Source organism: Aegilops tauschii, chromosome 3 (assembly GCF_002575655.3).
Source record: "Aegilops tauschii subsp. strangulata cultivar AL8/78 chromosome 3, Aet v6.0, whole genome shotgun sequence".
Taxonomy (NCBI): Eukaryota; Viridiplantae; Streptophyta; class Magnoliopsida; order Poales; family Poaceae; genus Aegilops; species Aegilops tauschii.
This window is the reverse complement of record NC_053037.3, coordinates 543,380,101-543,407,209: the sequence shown is the minus strand read 5'-3', so window position 1 is coordinate 543,407,209 and position 27,109 is coordinate 543,380,101. Positions and strand designations below refer to the sequence as shown.

Below are 27,109 nucleotides of genomic sequence, written 5' to 3'. Positions count from 1 at the left end.
TCCGCACAAGTCGCCGTGTGCCAGCTCCAGGCCGCGCTCTGCGTGATACGAGGACGCGCGTGGGAACGGCGTCCGATGCATCTTGGCCAGGGCGCACCCGTCGCAGAACTGGTCCACCCGCGGGATCGGCGGCACGCCGACGACCATGCCCTTGCTGGAGAGGTCGTGGAGCGCCCTGAAGTGCAGATGCCCGAAGCGTGCGTGCCACCGCCACGCCGCGTCGTTGGCCTTGGCGAGAAGACACATCGGGCCCGTGATGTCGAGTTGCAGCATGTACAGGCGGCTCCTGGAGCGCCTCACGCGCGCGAGCAGCAGCCTCTCCTGGTCGAAGATGCTCATCACGCCGTCCTCGACCACCGTCCTGCAGCCCACCTCGTCGAGCTGCCCGATGCTCACAATGCTGCTCCTCAGCTGGGGTATAAAGTACACCCCCGTTAGTGCACGGTGCGACTTGTTCCTGCAGTTAAACACCACTGTTCCACGTCCACGGATATCAACGGACGAGCCATCACCGAACCTGACCGTGCCAGTCACCGTCTCATCGAGCGCGGAGAACACGGCCCGTTCGCCTGTCATATGGTTGCTCGCGCCCGTGTCCAAGTACCAGGCGTTGCACGCCGTCTGCACCGGGATCACGCCCTTCTCGTTGAGGAAGACGCGCTCGCGCGCCGGCTCAACGTGGATCTGGGCGAGTCCGCAGCTCACCGCCATGAGCAGCGCAGGTTGATCCTCCTGCACCTGGTTGAGGTTGGCCTCTTCCTTGCGCTGCTGCTTGGGCTTGGTGAAGTCCCGAGCCATGTGGCCTTGGATCCCGCAGTTGTGGCAGTTGCCCTTAAAGCGAGAGCCGCCGCCCGATGACCCTCGGCCACCGCCAGGCGCGCCGTCTTCGGGCGCGCTGTCCCTGCCCTTTCCACCACGTCCTCTGCCGCGGCCACGACCGCCACCGCGGCCGCCGCCACGACCGCCGCCGCGCGACGACCCCTCTCCCTGCTCGCGCTGCTTATAGCGCGCCAGCCACTGCTCCTCAGTGAACAACAGGTTTCCACCGGCCTGCCCTGAGCCACCGTGATTAAACCTCTCCTCGGCCGCTTTGAGGCGGCTTGTCAGATCCTCAATGCTCAACGTATCGAGATCAACAAGTATTTCAATGGACAGGGCGATCTGCGAGTACCGTGGAGGCACCACGTGCAAGAACTTTCTTACCGCCTTCTCCTCGGTGACCTTGTCGCCAAGGATGTTCAGGTTGGTGACCATGGAGCCGAGCCGCATCGCGAAATCATCCACGGTCTCCCCGTCGTGGAAATCGATGGTCTCGAAGTCCCGCGCCAGCGACTAGGCCTTGGCTGCGCGCACGCGGTCGCCGCCGATGCGCATGGTGGCGATCGCGTCCCACGCCGCCTTCGCCGACGGCTTGACGGCCAGCGTGCCCACCATCTCGGGTGGCACCGCTCCAAGGATGGCCTCCAGCGCCATACGGTCCTCGTGGAAGTTGACGTCGCCGTGCTTGACGGTGTCCCAGTAGCCGCGCGCCTCCAGCTTCACCTTCATCAGGAGCGACCAGTCGTTGTAGTTCGACTTGGTCAGCATCGGCCAATTCGCCGATCCAGACTCCCGGATCACCTTCTGCACGACCGGCACCGCCAGCTCGCGGCCGCGGATTGTGCGGCTCCGTCCACGTCGCGGGGAGCGGGATGGTGATCGTGAACGACGCGCCAGCGACCTCGAGGGTGACTTCGACCCTGATCTGTCGCCCTTGTCCGTCTGCACCAGCTTCGTGCCGCCGACCATGTCCACAGGATTTCTGACGAGGCTCTGATGCCACTTGTCGTTGCCACTGGGCAACTCTCTCGCACTCGCTCGATCTACTGCTCGATCTACTGATGAGATTCAGCTAGAGTTCGGAGAAGCATGAAGTGTTTTTTGTGCCGCGAACTGGCTTACGACCTTTTCTGTTTTCTCTCTTCTTATTGCTTGCGTAACCAATGTGCCCGCACAGCTCGATCCCGTCGCTACAAACGTGCCATCCCACGTCTAACGGATCAAGGCCGTGCACGTCGCTACCAGCCCGTCGTGCTCACCGCACGACCCGGCCTCATACTTCTACGCAAAGGAAACTACGTCCAAAGTTGTGACACCACGCAGGGCTGTCAGGTACATGAAATAACAGAAGAATAAAACTAGAGTAAGTCCTGGAACTACACGACTCAAGTAAATCCTAACATCGTGTACCTTCTCGGTGCTGGTCCCCCATCCCCCATGACCATACCCTCCCCTATTTTCTCTGTGTCGCCGACCATGGCGCCCATGGCAACCACGAGGCTGGAAGGGGTCTCATGGACCCGAGAGTGCGAGAGGAGCAACAGCGCTGGCGGTGACGCCCCAGGAAGACCGTAGTGTGGTGCTCTGCTCTATGGATTCCTCTGCCATGGAGTTCAAAGTTTTTTTCATTTTTGTTTCAGATTTTTGATGTGCAAAAATACAGTTCAGTGCAGTTCTTTCTTCTCTTTGAGCTTAGGTTCTCTGGATGATGTTTGCATCCGGGTTGTAAAATTTTGCCTGCGTCAAGTGCAATTCAGAACTTACAAGTTCCGCTGTCAGTCTCCTGTGTAGTTCATTACAGTAGAATTTTAATACTATGTTCGATTCAGTTATCTTTTTCTGCTCTATGTCGTGAGGCTGCAGTCCCGCGATCTCCTGCTTACCGGCGTCAACCCGGTCGATCCAGGTAGTTGGGTGGGGATTGGGGGTGTAACCGGGCATCCAGATAATGAGTTCCCGCCGTGAGCTGGTGCTCTGCTCCTCGCCGCTGGTGGTCGTGCTACAGCGACGTGCAGTTCGCCGGGCTGTGTCGTGCGGTTCGCCGGGCCGTGGAGTGTGGTTTACCGGCCGGCAGCGTGCGGTTCGCCGGGCTGTGTGTGTGTTGCTTTGGCTAGGAACTGGTTCACCAGATCACTCCTTCAACAAGAGCTAGCTAGATGTGCATGAGTTTCATGCGTTTATGTTTCGGGCAGCAGAATTAACGAGCACTCACAAAGGACAAGCCATCAAGGTGTTTTTCTGCGCATATGTCGTTCAAGTGGAAGATGGGGCACTGTGCCTTCTCCAACTCCTTCCGATCTGCTGATCAAGTCAAGAGAATAAGAGCAGTGGAGATTACCTTTTCTTGCTAAACTTTCCCGTCAATGCCTAATATGCGTGCTTTTCTTCCTAATGGTGTCATGCTTCGATTTGATTTCTTACGTGAGGAAGTGAATAGCAGTGATTATTGCACATGCTTATACATTTCAAATGGATTGCTAGGTTAAATGGTATAGCGTTCAAAGATCTTAGTTTTTCTGAACGGTCTAATAACTATTCAGTTTACTAAACTGCTGAACTGCTTCTTTGGGTCTGAATTTGCTGAATTGTCGAACGGTCTAAGAATTATTCAGTTTACTAAACTGCTAAACTGCTTCTTTGGGTCTGAATTTTCTGAATTGCTTCTTTGTGTCAAAATTGCTAGGTACCCTGGAATATACGGAAGCGCGGAAACTCCAAGCTCTTCCAGGATGTTTTTGAGGAATTGCACATTACTGCTAGCAAGATTGCTGATGATCTTATGTTGCAGTCCAACAGGTATTCAAATGAAATTAAGAAAGGCATCCTTAGAGGTTGGAGCACTATGTTGTATCACCTATCTGTAAGATTGTGATTTTGTCCCTCCTTTTCTTTTCTATTAATCCTACTTTATCATTTTCCTTTGTATAGTTTTCAGTTTATGAAGTGTTTCAGGCCGGTGTAAGCCTGTTGTAGTCCCTGTAAGTGACGCATCACCCTCTCTTAACTGAATAGACACCGTGGCGTCGATGAGACGCTTCGACCCATGCTGGCCGTCGTTCCCTACCACTGAGGTTTCGTTTCCCCGTTCTTTCCTTCTTCCAATCTTCAGTCCAATTGTATGAACAGAAACAGACCTTCTCGTATGTTTGTAGATGAAGAAGAAACGGCTGGCTTACCAATCACTTAAGCATCCAGAGTTTCGGCGCCCAACTATTGAAGAAGGCTCAGACTGATGGAGTTGTCCCAAACAAGGCACAGACCTGACTCCTTTCCGCTCCTGGAGTCCTTGCATGCCTTCAAAGCATGTAATCTTAGTCCCTCTCAATAGCGCATGTGTTGCCATTGTCCCTCTCAATAAGTCCCTCACCGGTGGTTACACACAGGCGCGCCCACGAACTGCTCGGCCAGGGGAGAAAACAGAGCAGTGGTGTTCGGTTAGAACAGAGGGAGGACACACGGTCAGGTTTCAGGAACCAATGCCTTCATATTTTTTCTCTTTGTACTGAGTGCTGGCTAAATAAGCACAACCCTCTTATTACAAGGTTAGATCAACTCAACACCAGCAATAACGGCTTGAAATGAGCTAGGTTGGCCAAGACTAGACATTATGGATTTGGTACTGTATATATACTGGAAAATGATAGCATGGTCTTTGTATGGTTATTTTTTGAATTAGCAACACTGTACGGTCTTCCTCGGCAGTGCACATACTAATGATTACTGCTCAAGCATGTAGATGATACATTTTTGGCAACTGGATCAATAACCATGCCATTACTATACAAAAAGGATGTAGATCCATAGACTAATACTCCTATATTGGTTTCGTTTCTTATGCATTTATTACCCGTTCGCACATATAACTTGTGTCTCTTGCTTCTTAAGATTATTGCCTGGTATGGTGTCCAATAAATTCAGAGATTGCCTTTGCAGTGGTCTGTAGCTACAAAGATGATTATTTAGAAAAACATAGATGATGACTAGCTATTGAGAAGCATAATAATGTTTTTATTTCTTCTTCATGACAATCAAGGTCAAACAAATATCTTCATGTTTATCAGAATGAAATAAAATTGATGGACAGTGCCACTCCATTGATAACTAGAGCTAGCAGTGTGTTTCATCTAGATGGTTACATTTTCTTCATAGAAGAATGTACAATGCTAGAATTAGTAGACGCGAGACAGTCAAAATCTTCATGCACTCAACACTCGTTGTACTGAGTTTTTTAACAATACTCATTGTAATATGTGGTCAATACATAGTTTTGTTACCCCGTTGCGACGCACGGGCCCTTTTGCTAGTATTTTACTAATATGTTTTGAAACGATTTTTTGTGTAGTCGTTGAAGTTCAGAAGTAGTCACAAATTCAAGAATTCACTAGTTGCTCTTCCTATCGTCCAAGTCCAAAATCATGGTTCTATCTGATTCTAAGTTTCTATTTATCTATACAAGTCACAAACCTATATTTCACTAGTTGCTCGTCCTATTGGTTTTAGTATCTTGAATTGATACTTGAGAATTTTCTAAGCATTGTATGAAATAAAATAAATTTTAATTACATAATTATAGGTGAACTAAACACGCCCATATTCTCCGAACGAGCACACACACCACCACACGTCCACACTAGAGTACTCTCCACACTACGTAGGTGTACACCCGCGCGAGTGCATCCCTAGTCTCGTCACACGATGCGATTGATAGCAGGAGCATTCTGACTTGAATCATGCCCACCCGCTGTCCCGGCTTCGAACTTCCGTACTCCTACTGCAACGTTGACAGGACATAGAACCACACGCAAAAAACCAAAAAAGAAAAGAAAAAAGAAGGACGGGACAGTATGTATCACACGCCCGACCTCAATAGCTCAGACGCAAATGCAGCACGAAACACGCGCGGAGTACGCTCCATCCCACAAGTTAAGCTTGAGCAGCGCTCCGTGCTCCGACCCGGCAAGCAGTACTGCACGACTTTTCCGCGACAACAAAAAGTACTGCACGACTTTTCCGCGACAACAAAACGTACTGCACGACTACAAAAACGTGACACACACACTCCGTCCTCCACAATCTCACGCACGCACGGCCTCGAGTGCTGAAACACTGCGCAGCACGAAACACGCCCGTGGTACATTCCATCGCACAAGTTAGGCACCGACCCAACAAGGACCACACGGCTAGCGAATCAACCAGTGGTTGAGATGGTTAGGTGGACAGTGATATCCCCAACCCACCAGGTTTAAATCCTGACGTTCGCATTATTTCTGGATTTATTTCAGGATTTTCGGCGATGCGCTCTCAGTGGAAGGAGACGTTCCCGTCGACAACGAGGCGTCTATGGTGGCTTCGTAAATCTCAAGATGATATGCCGGCCCAGTCACTCGGAGGTGCTCATAGAGATAGAGTGTTCATAAGGATGAGTGTATGCATGTGTATATGAGCGTTTGTGTCTGTACTGATGTTAAAAAAAAGACCACACGGCTAAACCGTGCGTGACACACACGCGCGCATGCTGCACCGTACTACTACGTGCAGGTACAGGGAACCGAGTCACGGCCACGGTGCTTCTCCATCAATTTCGGGAGAGAGCACCGGTGCGTGCGGTGTAGTACAACATGCCCGTCCGCCCACACCCACACGAGGTCTCGACTCTCGAGCCGTGCCGCGCCCTGCTACTGTGACCGATCGCACGGGCCGGGCCGGAGGGATCGCGACCACGTACCCACGGAACCCACACTTGGCACCCGCGTGCCCCGCATGCACACAGCACGCGTACGTGCGTGCACGGCGACTGCTGGTGCCGCACCGAACCGCCCGGCCGGGATGGTGCCAATTGGTTTGTCCCTTCCCCGCGCCTCGGTATCATCGACCAGCACGAGTACGAACGACGACCCGCTCGGGCGCCTCCTGCTTTGGGGATCACGTGAAGACGCCAGTGATTTCCACGCCGAGACAGAGGCATATGCCCTCCGTGGTTCCACCACCTGTGCCGCGCTCGCCCGACGGCCGCACACTTGTCGCCCGGCCCCCGGCGGCGCACCGGACGTGTGGCGCCAGCCTCCGTCGTACGTGCCGACGTAGCCAGCCACGTGAGCAGTCTCGGCACTTGGCGTCGCCGCTCGCGCTGTACCATGGGCATGGAGGGTGGTGGAGTGGAGTACAGGGAAGAGTGCGTGCGGCGGGGGGAGACCGGCGGTGTGTGGAATTCCGGTTGTGCCCATGCAAGTTCCCACGCAACTACAGTAGCCAGGCTCCTTTCATCAGTAATGAACAAATTTTTACAGGAATAGAAAACATACGTTGTCTCCAACGCTGGATATTCTCACCCACTTCGTCCTCGCAGCACAACGTCGCCCACCGTTTCAGTTAGATCGACCGTGGTATACCAATGCCGGTATGTTTATCCACCGCTCATCGACCGCATGTCGCCGTCAGGACGCAACCGTGTGATCTTCTGGGTTTAATGACAGGTTATTTTTAGGCGACGAGGTAATGAAGGATGTTGAACTGCACACATGGTCCTTTTTTTCCTGTGTGTTATTCCAGTCCCATCCCCACCTCTATTGTCTTTTTTTTTAATGTTTTCTCGCTCGGATATCTTTTCAGGCAGAGTGTTTTTACTGCCATTGTGGTTTGATTTGCAGACAGGAAAATGGAGCAATGCAGTTCTCCGCACGAGGATTGACTTGAGAGGGCGCGCCAGACACGGATGAAGAGGTGTTAGAGGATGGTTGTGGCGGCAGAGGCTTGGCGGTCGAGACGACTAAGGCAAATGAGACAGGTGGTCAGCCAACGCGACAACGGTGCCGTCGCGAGTGACGGTGGATGACGGTTAGGGTGGCAGCAACAGACTAATCGGCAACGACGACGACAAGGAATGGGTTGAAGTGACATTTCCTTCTCAAGGCAACCAACTAACACACAAAGTCAATTTGAAAGTTGGCCGCACTGATCAATCTACTTAGAAGTACGTTTGCGAATGCCAACCCCTACAACTAAAAACGCCATGAAAATCGTTCGTAGATGCCATCCTACCCGGCGAACGTTCGTCAGCTATTGAAGTCCTGAAAGTAAATATCATTGTTTATAGTTAACACATACTCCAAATAGCAATCCACGTAAAAGAAATAGACTAGTAATAAACAGTGAAGAAGAAAAGGAGTGAAATCGCCTTTACTGAAAAGGCGAAGACGACTTGTCCTCCACTTTAAGAAAAAGGAGATCTAGACTCCACCCCGGCGTGGCGAAAAAGAACAATCGGGCCTAGCCAGCCAGCTGCCCCGGTGCCGACCAAAAGCGTGAGAAAAAAATGCAGACGGGCGAGGCCAAATCGGTAAAAACGTGACGACCGGAGCAGCGAGCGGGCGAGGAATAAATAAGGGCGCGGCCGGGTGGCGGCCCAGCAGCACGCACCCGTGGCTCCTGTCGACCGCGGTCCTTCCCCCACACTGACACCGCCGCGCCGCGGGGCGAGAAAACCTGAGGCTGAGATCGCGCGAGGCGAGGCCAGCCCACACCCCCGCACCGCACCGCATCGGCATCTCTCCTCGTCACCACTCGCAACCCAATCCACCCGCTCCTCGGCGCCGGCGGCGTACCACGGCCACGGCGGCGCTCGGCTCCCCCCCGGCGATGGCCTCCAGGATGGCGCTCCGCCCCCACGGCGTCACGCCCCCGCTCGCCGCCGGCCGCGGAGGCCGCAGGAGCGGCAGCGTCAGGGTCCTCGCCGTCGCCTCCTCCGCCTCCGCTAAGTAAGCCGCCCCTCTCCCCATCAGTCCGTCTCGTGTTCTACCCCCGTTCGTCGCGGCGAGATTGGTCTCCCTATCTCTCCGTGGATAGATGGATTGGATGGATCGTCTCTGGGCGCCCCCGCAAAAAAAAAAGGATCGTCTCTGGGCGCCGATGCGCGCTGCGCGGATAAGAACAGCTTTCCCGTAATGTGAATTCAGTCATTTCCTTCGTCATCTTCTTCGTTCCGGTCGTCAGATTCGACTTCCCCGTCCCGGCGGCGCCGCCGCCAGCCATCCGCACATGGCCGCCCCTTCCTCTCCTCCTCAGATCAGGCGCAAACATTACAGTAGTAGAAGCAGCAGAACTGTTTCCATTTAATTTTCTGCAAGCGCAGGCCACCAGTTTCCCTGTGCGGATCGACCCCGGCCCCGAGCCCCCTGCTCCCATGGTTCGTTTTGCCTTCCTTCCCACCGCACCCGAACTGCAAAGTTGCCAGTCCGTTCCACATTAAACTCCGCTGGGGCCTTCATGTTGCGTCCCGCGAGCGTTACTGTTGCATCCCAGAATGGCTCCGGAGGCGGTACCACTCCCACGCAGTCGTCTCCATTAACTGCCTTCTGTTTCAGTACTGGCCGGTGGCTGTGTCCGTGGGAGCCGGTGGTTCAGGTCGGTTTCATTCGGCTCAACGACCTGCAATCATCGCTCACTCATTCACCATCAAGCACTCCACTTAGTTATAGTACATCGGAGACCGAGGTGAACTATCACTGTCGGCCTGATTCGGCAGCCCTGCTGCTGTGGTCCATGCCATGTTCTCGGTATCGGCGGGATTTAATTTTCGCAGTTGCTTGCTGTCTTAGGTTGTTGCTGCTGTTTTTATGACGGCCCTGTGCTGTTCATCTGCTCGCTTGACGGTTTCCTAAGCTATTAAATGCGTGATGACATCTGAAAGAGTATGGGTTTAGGAGGAGGATGACATCTCTGACTGAGGATGGTTTAGGAGGATGTCACCTGATGGATGATGGGTTTAGGAGCAGGACAATACCTGATGGAGGGTGGGTTTAGGAGGATGACACCTGATGGAGGATGGGTTTAGGAGGACGACATCTGAAGGATTATGGGTCCAATTGACTGACTGATTGTGTCATGCCATAGGTGCTTTGACATCCATGGTTCCATACTGGCCTATGTTTCTTAGAAATTAAACGAGTCGAGATTTTCATGCTGAAAGTTTGAAAATGATGAGGTTTCTCGCAGAACATGGATACCACAGTTTCTGCTATCTGAACTTCACCTAAGTAGATTTTGTACTACTTGATTCTGTAGCAAAGAACCTGGTTTGCGTCCGAGAGTAGATTTTCTGAGTTAGATCTGGCAATGAGGGTAGAGTAGCAGAGTGAGTGTGACAGCTTGCTAGTGGTAGTTGTATTTCTGTTTCTCACACTATCTTAGTTCTTCCATCCAGGATTCGTTTTCAGTGACAGTGATATGCAGAACTTGGGACTTAGATACCAACGAAATACTAGCTAATAAGGCTGATGCAATCCTTGCATTAATAAGTTCATTATGGGGGTCACAGTCACATCGTGGTTGGCATGGGACACAGCATGGGCCTGTAGGTCAATGACATTAGCTACTAACCTAACCACCTGTGTGCATTTATGGACGTATACTAGTAGCATCTCCAATGCATCATATCATATCTGAGTGTAACATCATTGCCAAACAGTACCAGATACAGTTGCACTAGCCCCTTGTATCTTGGTATATAACTCATACAGTCCATGTCAGTATTTATAATAACTTGTTTCTTGGTCTGCGTGGTGATATCATATCTCATATAAAATCTTTGGTGGCATGGGTTCAGATTTAACCAAATCCAGTGTACAATCTGGTTTCACGCATACTCTGCTTATGATGCCAAAATAAAAAATTGCAGGCATGACTAAATTAAATTGAAAGCTGAATAAATATAAGGTGACCTGGTGGACTATCTTTCTGAACCCATACTCCCTCCATCCCATAATATAAGAGCGTTTTAAAAATGTTACTACAGGCGTTAAGAGTTGTAACTCCATCGCTTCTGGGCTCAAGTTTTGATGTCATGACCTTTTTGTTTTTGCCCTTGCATATGCTCCAGCAATTCTGTTTTTCCAGGTTATATGTGCTATTTACTGCAAATTGAACAAGACAAAAGTTTGGTTGTTAATTTTCTAGAGCCGTTAAATAGTGATTCCATGCTCGGGACACATGTGAATTACATGGGTGTGTCTACATTTTTTTGCTGTATCACTCATAGCATACTGTAGCAATGCATGTGTTTGTTTTGCATGATATAGGCAAATAACTGGTTTTAATCTCTAGAGTACACGACTAGTATTTACCATTGCAACCCGAGTAAAAATAAAATAAAATAACTTGTCATGTTAACCACATCAACATATATGTCTTCTCCCAAAAGTGCCAAATGCCTAAAGCAGGTGATGGAGTTCTCATCACATACATGGGTATTGCTGAACGTTGTTTTGTTTTATATTCCAGGATTGAGAGCAAGAAGACCTTTGCTCCTCCAAAGGAGGTTCATGTCCAGGTTACACATTCAATGCCACCTCAGAAGATGGAAATATTCCAGTCTCTTGATGGTTGGGCTAGAGATAATCTGTTGCTGCATCTTAAGCCAGTTGAGAAGTGTTGGCAGCCACAGGATTTCCTCCCTGATCCAGCATCTGATGGATTTCACGATGAAGTTAAGGAACTCAGAGAACGTGCCAAGGAAATTCCTGATGATTATCTTGTTTGTTTGGTTGGAGACATGATTACAGAGGAAGCCCTTCCTACATACCAGACTATGCTTAACACCCTCGATGGTGTCCGAGATGAAACAGGTGCAAGCCCCACTGCTTGGGCTGTTTGGACGAGGGCATGGACTGCTGAGGAGAATAGGCATGGTGACCTCCTGAACAAGTATCTGTACCTCACTGGGAGAGTGGACATGAGGCAAATTGAGAAGACAATTCAGTATCTTATTGGCTCTGGAATGGTAAGTTGGTAACAGCTTTCTTCAACCATTTTATTGTCCATTTTACTGCCCATCTTTTTGAAGCACATACTTTTTTGCTTGTTAATGCTTCTACCCTACCCATCTTTAGCTAGGTGGCATGTATGAAACATGTTGCTCTCATGAAATTCTTTTGAGAGTACCTCCAAGACAGTAAATCATGTTTAAAAAAAATACTGTAAATCAAATCATAATTAGAAAATTTGAGACATCTTCCAATTGATTCTCTGCCTTGGACCACCTTGAACTATTTTGTTCATGTTGGCTACTGCACAGAGTTCTGTATGTAAAACTGACTTATGTTTCTTTGCTGTTCTCTTTTCAGGACCCTAGGACAGAGAACAACCCATATCTGGGCTTCATCTACACCTCCTTCCAAGAGCGTGCAACCTTCATCTCCCATGGAAACACCGCTCGCCATGCCAAGGACTTCGGTGACCTGAAGCTCGCACAGATCTGCGGCATCATCGCCTCGGATGAGAAGCGGCACGAGACTGCATACACCAAGATTGTGGAGAAGCTGTTTGAGATTGATCCTGATGGCACCGTGCTTGCTCTGGCCGACATGATGAGGAAGAAGATCGCGATGCCTGCCCACCTGATGTTTGATGGGCAGGACGAGAAGCTGTTCGACCATTTCTCCATGGTGGCGCAGAGGCTCGGCGTTTACACCGCCAGGGACTACGCCGACATCCTCGAGTTCCTCGTTGGCAGGTGGAAGGTCCCTGAACTGACCGGCCTTTCCGGCGAGGGGCACAAGGCCCAGGACTACCTCTGCACCCTCGCTGGAAGGATCCGGAAGCTAGACGAGAGGGCCCAGTCGAGGGCCAAGCAAGCCGGTAAGATGCCCTTCAGCTGGGTCTATGGTAGGGAGGTGCAGATGTGAGCACGAAACGCCGCCATCACGGCTCCACCTTGCGTTCCAGGCTTCCCGCGTACCTACCTGTCGTCGATGCATGTGGAGAGTCTGTCTTTGATATAACGAGGTTCGGACTCGCCTCGTTACATAGTTCTTCAGTTCAGGTTCGTCGTTGCTGTTCCTTATAGCGATAGGGAGATGTCGTCCGTCCGCGTGTGTGTTGTTAGTTTCGTGTACAACTTATGCTGGCCGTGTGGAGTGTGGACTGAACATGAACTGAAGCATGCATGCAGCGTGCTGTTTGTGTTGCTCAGATCCCTTAAGTTTTGTGACCAATAACGTTTGTCATCTGCCGTGTTAGATGATAATAATGCGGAGCTCCAACTGAAGATCACTCACTGGTAGAGGGCCACATCTTTCAGATAATGGATGTAATGTAGCTGTCTGTCTATCTGAGACAGCTACGATTCAGCCAGTGGTGTCTCCGTATCTGCATAAATCTGTGGTTGCTATCCATCATGATGTGCTCGATTGCTACGTCTGGGATGTGGCCAAATGCGTGCCATCGTTTGTGCATTTCAAAGAAAGTGTTAGCGTACGCGCTAAAATATGCTCGGCATAGACGATCTGATATACGAAATGCTCAGGTGCATCCGTGCATGTTGGCATCGTGTCTGGTAGCCATACGCCGCTGTGCAAGTTGAGGACCGAGGGATCTGCCAAAAACTGCCTCCGACCACTCGGCCTTGCCATTTGCAGCATACGGCCTCAACTTGTTGCCATTCATCAAGCATTTTGCCAAAAAACGGATTCTGAAAATGTCTGTTTAGGATATTATATCGGCGCTGATACCGAGTCAGATCGAAAATGGGGACAAACCAAAAGCCTGCAATGCAAATCCTGAAATGAGCAATTTCCATTGTGCCATCACCGTGCTCTCAATAGTGAAAACAACTGTGAAGAGAGGAGAGCCATCATCCTCTGTTCTGTTGAGAGCCATCATCCACAGCTCAAAAAAAAAAAAAGAAAAAGAAAAAAACAAGAGAGCCATCATCCTCCGTTCTGTTCAGCTCACTATGCTAGATTGCTGACACGTGGCGTCAAGGAAATATGCCGGGCCTCAGTCCAAGCAAAGCTTCTATCTGAATCGGCACCAGTTGGCCTGACGGAGAGATCCTCTCTGCCACCTGAAAGGGAGGTGACGTCCGTAGCCAAAGTTTTGTTTTCTGTCAGCAAAGGGAGAAGCGACCTCTGCCCATGAAACAGCGCCTCATCGACAAGCCTCTGGGATCCCCTCAAAAGAAGAAAAGACAAGACCCTGAGATGGAACTTGGGACAATTGATCAGCTGGGGAGTGGGAGTTCGTGGGCATCGCTTGCTAGCTCGTCGCTTTCGTAAGACAGTATTCTAGTTTCTGAAGGAAATGGCTTCTGAATTAGGTCAGGCGAGTTGCCCATCTTTGATGATTAGCACTGTGGGTTCAGATTAGAGAAAAGGGTTACCTCTCATAGATGTTCTTTTTTGACACTTACCTTTCATAGCTGCTCATATAACAGTACATCTGTACATGTAGGGAATTCTACTCCCTCCGTCCCAAATTACTTGTCCTTGATTTGTCTAGGCACAGATATATCTAACTCTAGATATGTACGTTTCTAGACAAATCTAAGACCAGTATTTTGGTATGGAGGTAATATGTGTTCTGAATGCATGTAGATAACGGACTGTTGTTTTGAGGTGCCATGTTAGGTACGTTGCTGTTATGATAGTAATAAAGTAAATAGAGTAATAGAAGTACCTCACAAACATTATTAAACTAGTGTGGTTGTCAAAATAGGGCTTTACTTGATCACTCGTTTCTAGTGTATAAGTATATTATACAAAATTCACAAGTGATAAGAAATCACATTCCAAATGTTCACAAAATAAATTTCGGAACACTAGAGGGTTCTGGCTATGTATTAGGAAAACAGAAGCTGCGGAAATGGTCGCTTTTAAAAGGCTTAAAGGCTCCGATCAAGGCAATCAACATTACTTCTTCTTGGTTGTTTGGTCTGTAGTAGGAATCTGGTCCACTATTAAAGAAACCGAACACATTATCAAAGATAAAGATATGAATAGAGAAAGAAGTCGAGCTAGAAGAAAAAAATCCCTCAACAGGGAGACACCAAAATCATTCAAGAAAAAGGGAGAGGCGAGATTATAGCTTCGGAATCTCGATTAACTGAATCTCCTGCTCCAAGTATAATTTCCAGGTGTTGCATATATGAACATCTTTCAAACATGCCTTATTGCTCTCCAAGGAGAAGTACGAGACCCAAATGTTAGTGAGGAGGGGGGTGGCGGGCATGACGATGGCCCCACAGAGGAAGCGGTGCATAGGAGTGCCGGGATCGTTGTCACCAACATAAGCCAGGCAACACTTTCACCTAAAGCAGCACCACCGCACCCTCGATGACATGCTACAAGGACATTCTCCTGTGCCACGCAAATAACGTCACCAAAGAGCCGACAACCACGTCAGGAGCACCCTAGGACATGCACAGTTCACCGCCACCCACCCAACCAATAGCACGACACCAAAATTAAAATGACACAGAGCCACCACTTCGGCTTCCGCACGTTGACAAACACACCTCACACCTAAAATTGCCGCCGCGACACTCTGCGACTGCGGTTCGTCGCCCCATGGCCAGGACAGCCAACCAAATTACCTACATAACTACTTTAACTAGGGTTTCTACCGCTGCCCCACTCGGTTTTTATCCCGTGGAGTAAAGAAATGGACGGCTCCAATTTTTTGGGAGGGAGACAGAACAACGGTAAAACCCAAATCGGTGAGAAGCCCCCCCCCCCCAATGTGTTAAGGGCCTCTTTGATTTGTAGGATTCCAAAAACATAAGATTGCAATGTCATGTCTATTTGAATCCTAGAGGACTTTGGCTTGTTTGATTACATAATAAAAGAAGTTATTTTCAAGAGGTTTGAGTGAAGGCTAAAAGGATCCTTAAATTTGTTTTTTCTCCATAGGATTTGATCCTATGAATCAGACGGCCATCGTAAGAAAAAATCCTAATGATTTCAATCCTTCAAAATTGCTGTAAAAAATCCTTTGAATAAAGAGTCCTGTAGATAATGATGAAGATCATGAACATTGCATACGGCTTCAAGCGCCGAGACATAACTTCAAAAAAATCCTAAGAATTCCAATACCTCAAAATTCGCATAAAATCGTTTGAATCAAAGAGGCTCTACGAACTGCGTACCTCGCTTCTTCAAGGGACGAGACCGAACTTTAGTTTTCTTTTGTCGTATGCATTTGCCGACAACAAATCAATGTCTACGAGGATTACCCCTTCAAAACCAAAATCAAAATCGATACGCAAGGCATTAATGCAAGGTATATATCCCAGTCACTCTCCAGGCCAACTTATTTGTGCACGACATGCACCAATTCTCTCCGCATTATCTTTCCGAACAAACTAAAAAATTCGCCGCGTATCTTTGTTCTTTGTGTATACATCTCGCTGTTTCAAGATCGACCAGAGATATATTTGCATACGGAGCTACTACTAGCCAGCATCGGTAAATGATAACAATAATTTGGACAACATGCATGGGGCCGGATTAGAATTTCGAACAAATCACTATACTGCGCACCGTATTCCCTCATGCAGACATATATGCTTGATTGATCGATCCACTTACCACGTACACGATACGTCTCCCTCTCGTCCCCCTCAGGTACGTAGGCCCCCAGCAGGAGATGCTAGGTGGCTAGCGGTGCACTTTTGAAGCAATATAGGAGTACCGACCTGAGACCACTAGCATGCATGAGTAGTAGTATCATGCTTATCGAGTAGGGCGTTTTGGTGCCCAGGCTCATCTGCACCTGGTTAGAAAAAAATTCGTAAAAAATTTAAAAAAATTTGAAAAAATTTCAAATAAAATTTGTGTAGTAGATAATTTGATGCGTGAGGCCCGCCCCAAATTTCAAGTCATTTGGACATATGAGCAGCTCTCAGCAAAAAAGACAAATCGGGCCAAAACAGTATATGGACAGTAAACATTTTTACAGACCCTTAATTTGTCTTTTTTGCTGAGAGCTGCTCATATGCTCAAATGACTTAAAATTTGGAGCGCGCCTCACACATCAAATTGTCTACCACACAAATTTTATTTGGATTTTTTTGAATTTTTCTAGTATTTGTTTTGATTTTTTTCGTCGGCGCGGGTGCAGATGAGCTCGGGTGCAGAAATGGATTTTCGTTATCATGCTAGCATTTCACCATAGCTTCATTGTCTTTCAACGCGCGCTTTACATGTATTTATGTATCGTCATCTAGCTTGCTAGTTGCGCAAGTGCCTATTATTCCCAGCTTTTTATTGCATCGATCAATCGAGCATATATCCATTTTACTTGTATGCAAATTATGAGTTTCTATTTACTTCATATATAAGTTTTGACCTAAGTAGAACTTTATAAGGTATGACCAAATTTGTAGAAAATAACATAAACTTTCACAATAACAAATATATAGGGATTGACTATTCGTCACCCTGGGTGAGGAATAGTTATTCTTCACCCCCCTCTATTTTACCATCAATGCACCGTAATTTTACGTTCTGTAAGTTTTTTCTTATTTTCGATGTAAAAAGAGACTGTAAGAAAACATATAGTCGCCGTAAAAATATTTTATGTTATATAAAATTACAAACGTAAAAACATAGTGTAAAATATACATAAACTACAAAATTTCTTGTCTTATGACCTACATTTTTATTTTCTTATGCCTAATTTTACGTAGTGAATCAATAGGAATGTAACTATTTGAATTTCAAACGTAATTTATTTAGGAAGTGATCGTATTGGTGATTCAAATATATACATTCAATGGTGATTCTATGGAACCCATTTGGTATTGTGGATGTCAATGTTTATTTACAAATTTGATCAAAGTTCATACGGTTTGACTTTTAGAAGAAATTGATCAAAGTTCATACGGTTTTACTTTTGGAAAACTCATGCACTATGGGGAGGGAGTACTTAACTCTGGCACTTGCCATTTGTTACACACTCCCTCCATTTTTAATTGTGGATGGAGTATTAGCTTTGTCTTAGGTCAAACTTTGTAAACTTTGACTAAGTTGGTGCATGGATATTTTTCAAAGGGTCAAAAGTTAGACTTAATGAACTTTTGATCAAATTTGTAAAAAAATTGTCAGCTTCGAATCAAAACCACTAGATTCGAGATGAAATGTAAATTCAGATGGTCAAAGTTTATGTTCTTTATCCTAAAAATCTGGTCAAAGTTTATAAACTTTAACTTCTCCAAACTACATACACTGATACACGTACAACCGGCTGGCGATGTGAACAACTGAACACTAAGGGCATGTACAACAGGGTACAATCAACTGTCTGTAACTCCTGCCACATAGGAAAATAATTGACGTGGGAGAGAGAGAAAGGAGAAACTGAACGAGGCTGTCGGTAGAAATAACGACGATCTGTTGCCATATCAATCGCTAGTTACATCCCTCTTCTATAAAGTTAAGGTATGCCGTTGACGTATTCTTGAAAAAAAAAAAATCGCTAGTTACAGACGATCTTTTGCCGTTGTACGAGTGCGTCGTTTGGCATGGGCCGCATCGTGGGAAGGAAATCCCTTAAAATATGCATGCACGTCATCAAGTTTTAGACGAGTCTAGAGACAGTCCGTTGTAGTAGCTGTCTCTACATGTTGTCTGCAAATGATGTGGAGGAGTATTATAGACAACATCCGTCTCGTCTGTTGTACATGCCCTAACCATAAGCGTGCGCACGCACGTACGCCGACCGGGCTCGATCGAACCGAAAGCATGGGATGTGCATGCGTCCATGTCAACCTCCTCGATGGCATGGACGACTCGGGCACTCTGCTTTCGGCCACACCCACACGTACCGTCGCGCGCACCTGAACGCACGCGCACTGCACGTATGTGTATGTCCATGTCAGCCGCCTCGCCTCTCGTCTCCTCCCGTCGAAGCAAAGCAAGCCAAGTTCACTCCCGCATCGCTGCATGCGCGCACAGATTCGAAACGCCAAAAGCGCGCGAACAAGATCCTCTCTCCCCTAAACCTAACCGTCCCTTCATCCGGCCACTAGCTAGCTTGCTAGAGCTTCCGTGACATGTCCAACACCTGGCCACACACTGCAATCAGCTCGTCTCTTCCACCTCGCTCCAATCTCCCTATAAAACTCGCCACCCCAGCTCACCCAGCCTCTCACACACTATAGCTCTCACTCCACCGGGCACACACACAGACTCTCTCTTGCTCGATCGATCCCTAGCTTGCACGAGGTCACGAGTTAGTCTCGACAGCAAGAGGAAGAAGAAGCGGGTCACCGGCGCCGCCTGAGACCGAGGAGGAAGAAGGGGGCCACACTAGGTGAGGATGATCGGGTGGGGGGACGTGTACAAGGTGGTGGCGGCGACGGCGCCGCTCTACTTCGCGCTGTTCCTGGGCTACGGCTCGGTGCGGTGGTGGCGCATCTTCACGCGGGAGCAGTGCGACGCCGTGAACCGCCTCGTCGCCTTCTTCGCGCTGCCCTTCTTCACCTTCGAGTTCACGCTGCACACCGACCCATTCCAGGTCAACTACCGCGCCGTCGCCGCCGACGTCATCTCCAAGGCCGTCATCGTCGCCGTCATCGCCGTCTGGGCCAGGCTCCTCGGCCGGAACGGCGGCGGCAAGGGCGCCGCCGGCTGGTCCATCACCGGCTTCTCCCTCTCCACGCTCACAAACTCGCTCGTCGTCGGCGTGCCCATGGCACGCGCCATGTACGGCGAGTGGGCGCAGCAGCTCGTCGTGCAGCTCTCCGTCTTCCAGGCCATCGTCTGGCTCACGTTCCTCCTCTTCGTGCTCGAGGTCCGGAAGGCCGCCATCGGCATGTACGTCGACGTCGGAAGGAAGAACGTCGTCCACGACGCCGCGATGCCCGAGTCGCCCATCAAGGCCGACGTCGAGGCTGCGGCCGGCGGCGGCGCCGTGGCCGTGCTGGTGGTCGGCGGCGCCGAGGAGGTGGGTGGCAAGCCGTCGGTGTGGCGGCTGGTGAAGACGGTGGCGCACAAGCTGGCGCGCAACCCCAACACCTACGCCAGCTTCGTCGGCATCACCTGGGCCTGTGTTGCCAACAGGTATGGTGCTACGTGCAATCCGACGTGTCGCTCACCATGCAACACTGCATGCGTATGCATATGCATGCCGCTTTAATGCTATCTCCACAAGCCCTAGACTAGAGCCAGCCATATAATTTTGTTTAGAAGTTCTTTTCTGCTCCCCAAATGCATATGCATGCACGGTAGATATGCAATGGGACGAACTATTTTACTGCCCATCTTTTGTACCCCATATCAATATATAAGTTTGTGCTCACTGAAAATGAAATTAATATGCAGGCTACACATGGAGCTGCCAAGTGTCCTGGAGAACTCGGTGCTCATCATGTCCAAGTCAGGCACGGGGATGGCCATGTTCAGCATGGGTGAGTCATCAATCCATTACTTGTGAATATGATGCAAGCATTTGCATGTTTTATCCAGATTTACGTACGTGCATGCACTGCTGGTGCATAGTGATTAATCTTAATCGAAGAGGTATCGCATAGTTATCTCTTCCAAAGCTTTGCATCGCTACTTGTTTCCATCCGTATCTAATACCCCATCTAGTAGTAATACATATTCCATTTGGTTATTAGTAATAATTACCTAAACGAAATACAAAGAATCATATATAGCAAAAGCAACAGAATATTTACAGAGGAATCCATCCACCAAAAGGCACAGGTTCTGCGTTCACGTTGCATGCATGCTGTCTGTGGTCGACAGCAACGTAAAAAACAGCAGTGAAAGGCAAAAAATATTACTAGAGAAACTTAAAAGATTATTCTAGTACGGAGCAGTAGTACTCCTACTAGCTAGCTAACTTTTCTGTGCATGCAGGGCTGTTCATGGCGCAGCAGGAGAAGATCCTGGCGTGCGGGCCGAGCTATGCGGCCCTGGGCCTGGCCCTCAAGTTCGGCCTCGGCCCGGTCGCCATGGCCATCGGCTCCATCGCCGTCGGCCTCCGCGGCGACGTCCTCCGGGTCGCCATCATACAGGCACGTACCGCTCCCTAATCACCTCACCTCCTTGATGCTATTCTACATGCGTCCAACAAAATTTCACTAATCTGAAGATTCAGTTCTGCTTCTGAATCCCCTTATTAAGCAACTGAGAAATAAGTTTTTAAAGTTACCACTAAAAACCATCTGGCCTAAACATGTGATTCGTGTAAGTACAAAAAAGATACACCCTCCCTCTGTTCCTAAATATAAGACGTTTTGACAGTTCATGTATAGACAGAGATGGTACAAGATTTTGATCGGTCGGCTATCAATGTCTAGCCGGTCCCTTTTCTACTGACATGTTTATAAGGTTAAAGATCAAATTTGCGTTTACGAAACCGTTTCAAAGCCAAAATGCTCAAAGGGGCTGCGTATTACTGAACATCTGGTCTCTGTTTCCTGACACCTGAGAATTTTCACTTGGTTAATGCTACGCAGAGTTGATGCTATGCTGATGTCAATCCACCCAGGCATGCATGCAAGCAAACTAATGAAGAGTTTTTACCACTTTATAGCAAAGTCCCGTGACTTCACTTTTGACCAGAAAAGAAAACCAGCTTAAGCAGAGCACTTCGGTCCTTACTGTGCATTTTTAACAAAAGCTTTCACAAAGTCATCTACCATGATTGGATTTCACCGACATTAGATCGCATCCGCGGAGAAAACATTACCACACGAACACAAAGCCGCCCAAAGGTTTTCTTTATTCGATATAGATTAGGTATAATTGCCTCAAGACCACACACACAAATGTGCAATCCCAATCTGAGATTCAAGTCCTAGTTTGTCAGCACCACTAACCTCGCCACTTTGGGCTTTTGAGACCAACGCTGCCTGCAGAGCCACAAACATGGAGCCTAATGCTTAAAAGCTAAGCATGCACCACAGGAGCAATAACAGACTCGTTATAGTTTAATCACATCATTACGTGGCATGGGACACGTACGCGTTCCAAACAGTATAGTTGTGTGATTGCAGTTAGCAGAATTATCATCTCGGCCATCTGTGTTGATCTTGTTTAAGAACATTATAAATCATGCACAACAAAGGTGAAACACTGAAAAACATATCCAATAACATGGAACACAGACCGGTAATTGCCGTTTGTTTGTGTCCATAGACACTCAAAATCACTCTAGAGCGCTGTCTTGACCATGGAGTGGGTTGGCCTTCAACGGGGCGGCGCAGCTTCTCTTTTTCATACCAAGAAGAGTGCATGTCCCTATTTGCTATTGTTGTGCCACATTTTGACCCCTGGAGAGGACGAGAGGAGATCGTTGAAATCGGTCGGGGATCGAAACTGTGCTTAAATTAAAGGAAAAGAAAGGCTTATAGAAAGTGCAAGCAAGGGCACAACACCTGTTTTTGGCATGTTGTAGAGCCTGGCCCCATATGACTGTAGTCATCCTCTGATGAAAAAGGGCCATGTCCAAAACAGCAAGTCATTAGCAACCACTCATTAGATGCTTGTCATAAAGTCCCATAGGTATGAACCAGACTAAACTGTTGGTTAAACACTAGCATCCATATAGTAATACGGAAAGTTCAGCAACAAAATCAATGCTAAGGGTTTTTAAACCAGTAGTTGCCATTGTGGAGTCAGCACTTAGATATAGTCCTACTCCTCATCATGTCAGCTAATGCGCATTTCACTGGAGATGATTAGCCTCATATGAACCAATAAAGATTTTGATGTGGGTCATGGTTAAAGAATAGTATGTCATCTTTGATGCCTGACTGATGTTCATGTCATCCTTTCATAATGCCCCATGTTAGCACTTCCAAGTCCAACCCAATATATGACATTATAAAAGATGCAAAGGGGTGCCAGTTTTGCTTTGGTGAAACAAGCGCTACTGATTGTTTAAGGTAAAGACTGCTTCAACTTAACAAACTGGAGGTAACAGGGAGAATGTTAAGCAGTCCTTGGAACAGGTTTGAAGTCAATCCTGGTCTCCTAGAATTTGTGGTCTAAAAAGAGGGGGGAATTGGCCTCCACCCAGATAGTGGGAAAGTTATCATCTGGATGATGGTAGGGTTATGTAGGTCCGATCTCATATACCAAGAAGATGTTCCTCTCTACAGATCAACCTTACTATTATTTTTTTCCGGAAATAGATCAACCTTACTAAAATGAGTGTACATGAGGTTTTACATATTATTGTTAATAAATTCCAAATAAAAAACTGGTACCTCCTTATAAAACTTTCTAAATTTAAATCTTCAAATATATTGGAGTGTTATTAAAAACAACGGAGGTAATGCATTATAATGCTGTTGACATTTGCCTGTGCCTATAGCCTGACTAAGCTTTGTTTAAACATTCTGCAGGCTGCACTACCTCAATCAATCACGTCGTTCATATTTGCAAAAGAATATGGGCTGCATGCCGACGTCCTTAGTACTGCGTAAGTCTTTGGAACTAACTACAAACTACAATTAGATGAAGTCAAACGCTTATGCAGACAACAATTTCTTAGTCTTACACCAGTTTGTTGCTCAATTTTGCAGGGTGATTTTTGGGATGCTTGTCTCCCTGCCATTGCTAATAGGACTTTATATAGTCTTAGAGCTAATTAGGTAGACGCAGAGCCTTGGATACATCAGGAAAACAGATTTTTCCCCTGAAGCTGCCCAAACATAAACGCTGACAAGAAATGTTATGACATATCTCATAACTACATTCCTCATCCCATAAAACTCCAGTGGGAGTTATCTGAGTGCCATGGAATACTTTTAACACACCTTGTAACAACAAGGCTTACTTATTCTGCTACTCAAAAGAATGTATTATATGAATGCTTGATTTTGAGCCTGACTTCCCTGAGTCAGTTTTGCATTGGTGTAAACATTTAAAAACGACATTTGTGGCGGAGAATGTCAAAAAATTCAACTGTGGAAGGAAGTAAATAAAGTTTCAACAGCATTACCTCAGTATACGTTTTATTATATTCCCTAGCTCTTCACCACGATCCTCCTGAGCATGGTGCCCTGCCTGCATGATAAGTCATGAAACCAAATTAATAACATGCGAACCGAAGAAAACAAGATCCAGACATCCAAACTAGTTGCGCAAGAAAAAGAAGATGTGTCAGCCACCTATTCCTAATACAGGGAACCATGAAAATAATCTAGACCTGCAGTAACTTTACTTTGATTTGATTTCATTTCCATTTAAGTACTTTGAACATAATGTTTTAAAAAAATTGGGAGAAGGATACAGAAACAAACCATTGGCAGCTGAACAACGTTGTGTTTTAGGCCATCACAAAAATCTTCCACCCCATCATAAGTGAGCCAACGATCCCTCAAGCCCCAACATATTGTTGTCTTCGTATTCCATGAATCACTCGCTAATATGCTCCTCATGGACTCAATGTAAGCCTGTATTAAAACAACCAATTTAGAACATTTAAATTAACAAAGCAATAGCAAGGTGATAGATTGGCTGTCTGCATCAATGAGCAGGGGTTACCCTCTTTTTGAAACAAAAGGCAGGCAATAGATGAGCGTACTACCTTAAGATCCTTTCCCATAGCTCTTGTTATTGCGTTCAGTGCAAAACCAGATGCACCTGAGACAAGGTATGGCCTTCTATATACAGTAGCATCTTCCTCCTTCATCATGTATGGCCCACTACTAGTCAAGGCCTTATCACTAGCTCTAAGAGGATCCTGAAAGATTTCAGACAGTTGTTTTTAACAAAAATGGTCATATAAGTCTAGGCAAAGTTGGCACAATAGCTGCTAACCTGGGAAAATACTTCGCCCAACAAGAAGTTGCTGAAACATGCAAGGGTGGATGGAAGCTTTGCATGCTTGTCAGTTATCTGTAATATGAGATATCCCGTGATCAGCCTATAACTCTTGAAACGTAATGAAGCCTTTAACTCATAAATCAGATGCAGCATGCAACACTTAATGTATAATGAAGCTTTAGAGGGAAAACTTAATTATCTCACCAAAATGCCTGTGCAAAATACATGATAAAAAAACTTACCGGTGGATTAACCAGTATAAGGTGGTTCAACTTGTCCTGATGTTCGTTAGCATATTTGACTACAATTGGAGCGAAGTACCCCTTCAAGATTTGACATTCTTGCATTAAAACACACACCATGATACATTAAGCAACACCCATATAATGAGAAGCACCTGAACAACAATGGAGAGCTTATCAGGAGCAACAGCATCGATTAACGATTCCAGGGCTGAAGTATATTCTGGAACATAGTATAGTTCACATTACTATGCAGTTCAACACGATTGTTTGAAAGAAAAGGAATAATATGTAGATCACATTACCATCCAGAGTATAGTCAAAACCATATTTAGGTTGAGGCTTGTCTGAGAATCCAAAACCTGCAGATACAAAGTTCTTTGTTCTAGAGTTAGAGATAAATACCTGACTGTTCTAACTTCTGGGGACTAAGCAGCAACACAAAACAGAAACGCAACCAGTTATTTACTAGTCCGTAAACCGCTGAGGGGATTTTACAGAAGGGGAAAAAGTTTTGTGGGTGGTAACTGGTAAGCCAGTCAAATCTGTCTCCCTGTTATTGATTTCTGACGACAGAGGCTGATAAGTTGTACCGGTGATGACTTTCTATATTGGTCCGTATACTCTTTGAGACTAATGACCAGTAACTTTTCAGAAAGTGTTTTGCCAATATATGAATGACATAGCTTTTCTCTGCCAACTTATTCGATTATTCTACATTTATCAAGCACCAAAAGATGTACATAACTCACCAAGCCAGTCAAAAGCAATGGAACGATACTTGTCTGATAGTACAGGTAGCACATTTCGGTAAGAGTATGCCTGTAACCCAAAAAAGCCTCAGCACAGCCATTGTCAGTGTAATGCGAAGAAATTGGAAGCCGTCTAAAAACTGACCTGAGATGGAAACCCATGGATTAGAAGGACCGTAGGATTAGAAGAACTCCCCGCTTCCACACAAAACCAACTGAAACACAATAAAGAAGTACACAGAAAAACTATGATCTTCTTTGCTATATTAACATATACTTGTCCTATAGCAGACAACATATGGTTCAATTCAACTCACTTAAAAACATCACCCGAAGATTGTGATCCTGAACCCATGGTGAGCCCAAAAAACGGATCCTTTGCCTTTTCTTTGTTCCCATATAATGCATGAGCTTTTACCTGCAACAATTTGAATAATTCATCAAAAAACAACCAGCATATACAATGCAACTAATTGGCGCCACACCACACAAAAAAATCTCTTATCAGCAGAAGTGTACACTCATTGCCATGCTTGGTCAGACAACTGATAAGTCTAAAGTTTACGGCAACAATGGCACACCACGAAGTTAGCAGATGAAAGGCACAAACATTTGCTCAAACAAAATAAAGAAAACTACCTATCAGCACAAGTGCGCACTCCTTAGCATCGCTAGCTCAAATTACAATGGTCCAATAATTGATAAGCCAAAAGTTCATGACACGGCACTGAACTAGCAGGAAAAACGTGCAAACATCCAAACATTTGCTCAAAACAAAAAATTGTGAGTATCCATCAGCGCAAAACAACAGATCGGAACAGAGTGAATGAGTGATCGCATCATACCATTCTCCCCTGAGCGAACCACTCGTCCGACTTACTCGGGCCTTCCGCTTCCGCATACTTCCCTGCATCGATCCCCATGTTAGCAAGCATCAGAGCAGAGAGGAACCCACCCAAACTTTTGCACCCTGCGCAAGCATACACACAGACCCCTAACTCACCCCCGCTGAACGAGAAGCCGTCTCCGATGTCGTCGTCGACGTACAGATCCTGCAACAAACACCAGATCAAACCCAAACCGGGCAACAAACCACCAAATGCGGGTGCGGGCGCGGGCGCGTGGGATGGACCTGGTCGTCCGGGCGAGCGGCGCGGCGCCAGGAGCGGAGGGGCTTCCGGGGGCGGAGGAGGAGGCCGCGGGGGAGGGCGGCGTGGAAGCGCGGGGCGGCGAGCGGCGGCGCCATGGGAGGCTGGCGGTGGTGCCATGGGGGATCGGATTCCGTTGGGGTTTTGGAGGGAGATGGTGGCGGGGCCTGGAGGGGATAGGGTTTGGTTGGTTCGCGCCCACCTGCTCCTCCCGCCACAGTTCTAACGGCCGTGATCCGGAAACATGAACTTCTGTGGGTCCGGCTTGTCAGTGACTGCTCATGGCTAAACGCGCCTCGTTTCTTTCTTCGTGTTTTTTTCTCGGCACTTCTCAACGCGGTTGATGTATTCGCTCCCCCCCCCCCCCACCTCTCCTCTTTCTCCTCCTCCCCGTTGAGAGTGTGCCTTGTATCCCGGCTGCCATATTTGCGATGGCGATCAAAGAATTGTATCGAAGATCGGTAAGAGGGCCATGTATTAGTCTAAGGTCAAGCAAAGAGGGACATGTATTGATACAGTAGTGTATGTATGTATATGTTCTATTGTCACATGCATGAATGACTCAAATCAAGCATAAGAACACTAGCCAC

At 47.3% G+C, this 27,109-nt stretch overlaps 3 protein-coding genes and 1 long non-coding RNA gene across 4 annotated transcripts; 3 read left to right on the top strand and 1 right to left on the bottom strand.

Annotated features, from left to right (window-relative positions):
* The first annotated feature begins 2,281 nt into the window (after positions 1 to 2,281).
* LOC120976952 (uncharacterized) lies at positions 2,282 to 4,539 on the top strand. Its single transcript, XR_005773624.3, has 3 exons — positions 2,282 to 3,615; positions 3,748 to 3,890; positions 3,972 to 4,539. It is a non-coding gene; the product is annotated as an uncharacterized lncRNA (long non-coding RNA).
* A 3,649-nt stretch (positions 4,540 to 8,188) lies between these two features.
* On the top strand, positions 8,189 to 12,859 carry LOC109742804 (stearoyl-[acyl-carrier-protein] 9-desaturase 2, chloroplastic). Its single transcript, XM_020301897.4, has 3 exons — positions 8,189 to 8,573; positions 11,095 to 11,593; positions 11,937 to 12,859. The coding sequence occupies exons 1-3, from the start codon at positions 8,455 to 8,457 to the stop codon at positions 12,495 to 12,497; spliced, it is 1,179 nt and encodes a 392-aa protein (XP_020157486.1). The 5' UTR covers positions 8,189 to 8,454; the 3' UTR covers positions 12,498 to 12,859.
* A 5,877-nt stretch (positions 12,860 to 18,736) lies between these two features.
* Positions 18,737 to 23,554, top strand: LOC109742801 (probable auxin efflux carrier component 5a). The gene is made up of 5 exons (XM_020301893.4): positions 18,737 to 19,652; positions 19,914 to 19,999; positions 20,457 to 20,614; positions 22,952 to 23,028; positions 23,132 to 23,554. Exons 1-5 carry the CDS (start codon positions 18,910 to 18,912, stop codon positions 23,202 to 23,204), a joined length of 1,137 nt encoding a protein of 378 aa, XP_020157482.1. The 5' UTR covers positions 18,737 to 18,909; the 3' UTR covers positions 23,205 to 23,554.
* Positions 21,570 to 26,731, bottom strand: LOC109742802 (uncharacterized). The gene is made up of 15 exons (XM_020301895.4): positions 26,504 to 26,731; positions 26,375 to 26,423; positions 26,217 to 26,278; positions 25,689 to 25,789; positions 25,517 to 25,586; positions 25,372 to 25,441; positions 24,925 to 24,981; positions 24,775 to 24,842; positions 24,620 to 24,700; positions 24,372 to 24,449; positions 24,139 to 24,294; positions 23,852 to 24,004; positions 23,551 to 23,615; positions 21,980 to 22,029; positions 21,570 to 21,874 (listed from the first exon to the last, which is right to left on the bottom strand). The coding sequence occupies exons 1-14, from the start codon at positions 26,615 to 26,617 to the stop codon at positions 22,023 to 22,025; spliced, it is 1,131 nt and encodes a 376-aa protein (XP_020157484.1). The 5' UTR covers positions 26,618 to 26,731; the 3' UTR covers positions 21,570 to 21,874; positions 21,980 to 22,022.
* Between the last annotated feature and the right edge of the window lie 378 nt (positions 26,732 to 27,109).

Bases quoted from the DNA above. Each gene is read 5' to 3' on its own strand.
- LOC109742804 (XM_020301897.4), top strand. From the start codon at position 8,455: ATGGCCTCCAGGATGGCGCTCCGCCCCCACGGCGTCACGCCCCCGCTC. The intron at 8,574-11,094 runs GTAAGCCGCCCC...TTTATATTCCAG, and splicing joins GCCTCCTCCGCCTCCGCTAA to GATTGAGAGCAAGAAGACCT. The intron at 11,594-11,936 runs GTAAGTTGGTAA...TTCTCTTTTCAG, and splicing joins ATCTTATTGGCTCTGGAATG to GACCCTAGGACAGAGAACAA.
- LOC109742801 (XM_020301893.4), top strand. From the start codon at position 18,910: ATGATCGGGTGGGGGGACGTGTACAAGGTGGTGGCGGCGACGGCGCCG. The intron at 20,000-20,456 runs GTGAGTCATCAA...CTGTGCATGCAG, and splicing joins GATGGCCATGTTCAGCATGG to GGCTGTTCATGGCGCAGCAG. The intron at 20,615-22,951 runs GCACGTACCGCT...AACATTCTGCAG, and splicing joins TCCGGGTCGCCATCATACAG to GCTGCACTACCTCAATCAAT.
- LOC109742802 (XM_020301895.4), bottom strand. From the start codon at position 26,617: ATGGCGCCGCCGCTCGCCGCCCCGCGCTTCCACGCCGCCCTCCCCCGC. The intron at 24,843-24,924 runs GTAATGTGATCT...ACTATGTTCCAG, and splicing joins TTTTGACTATACTCTGGATG to AATATACTTCAGCCCTGGAA. The intron at 24,005-24,138 runs GTAGTACGCTCA...GTTTTAATACAG, and splicing joins CTATGGGAAAGGATCTTAAG to GCTTACATTGAGTCCATGAG.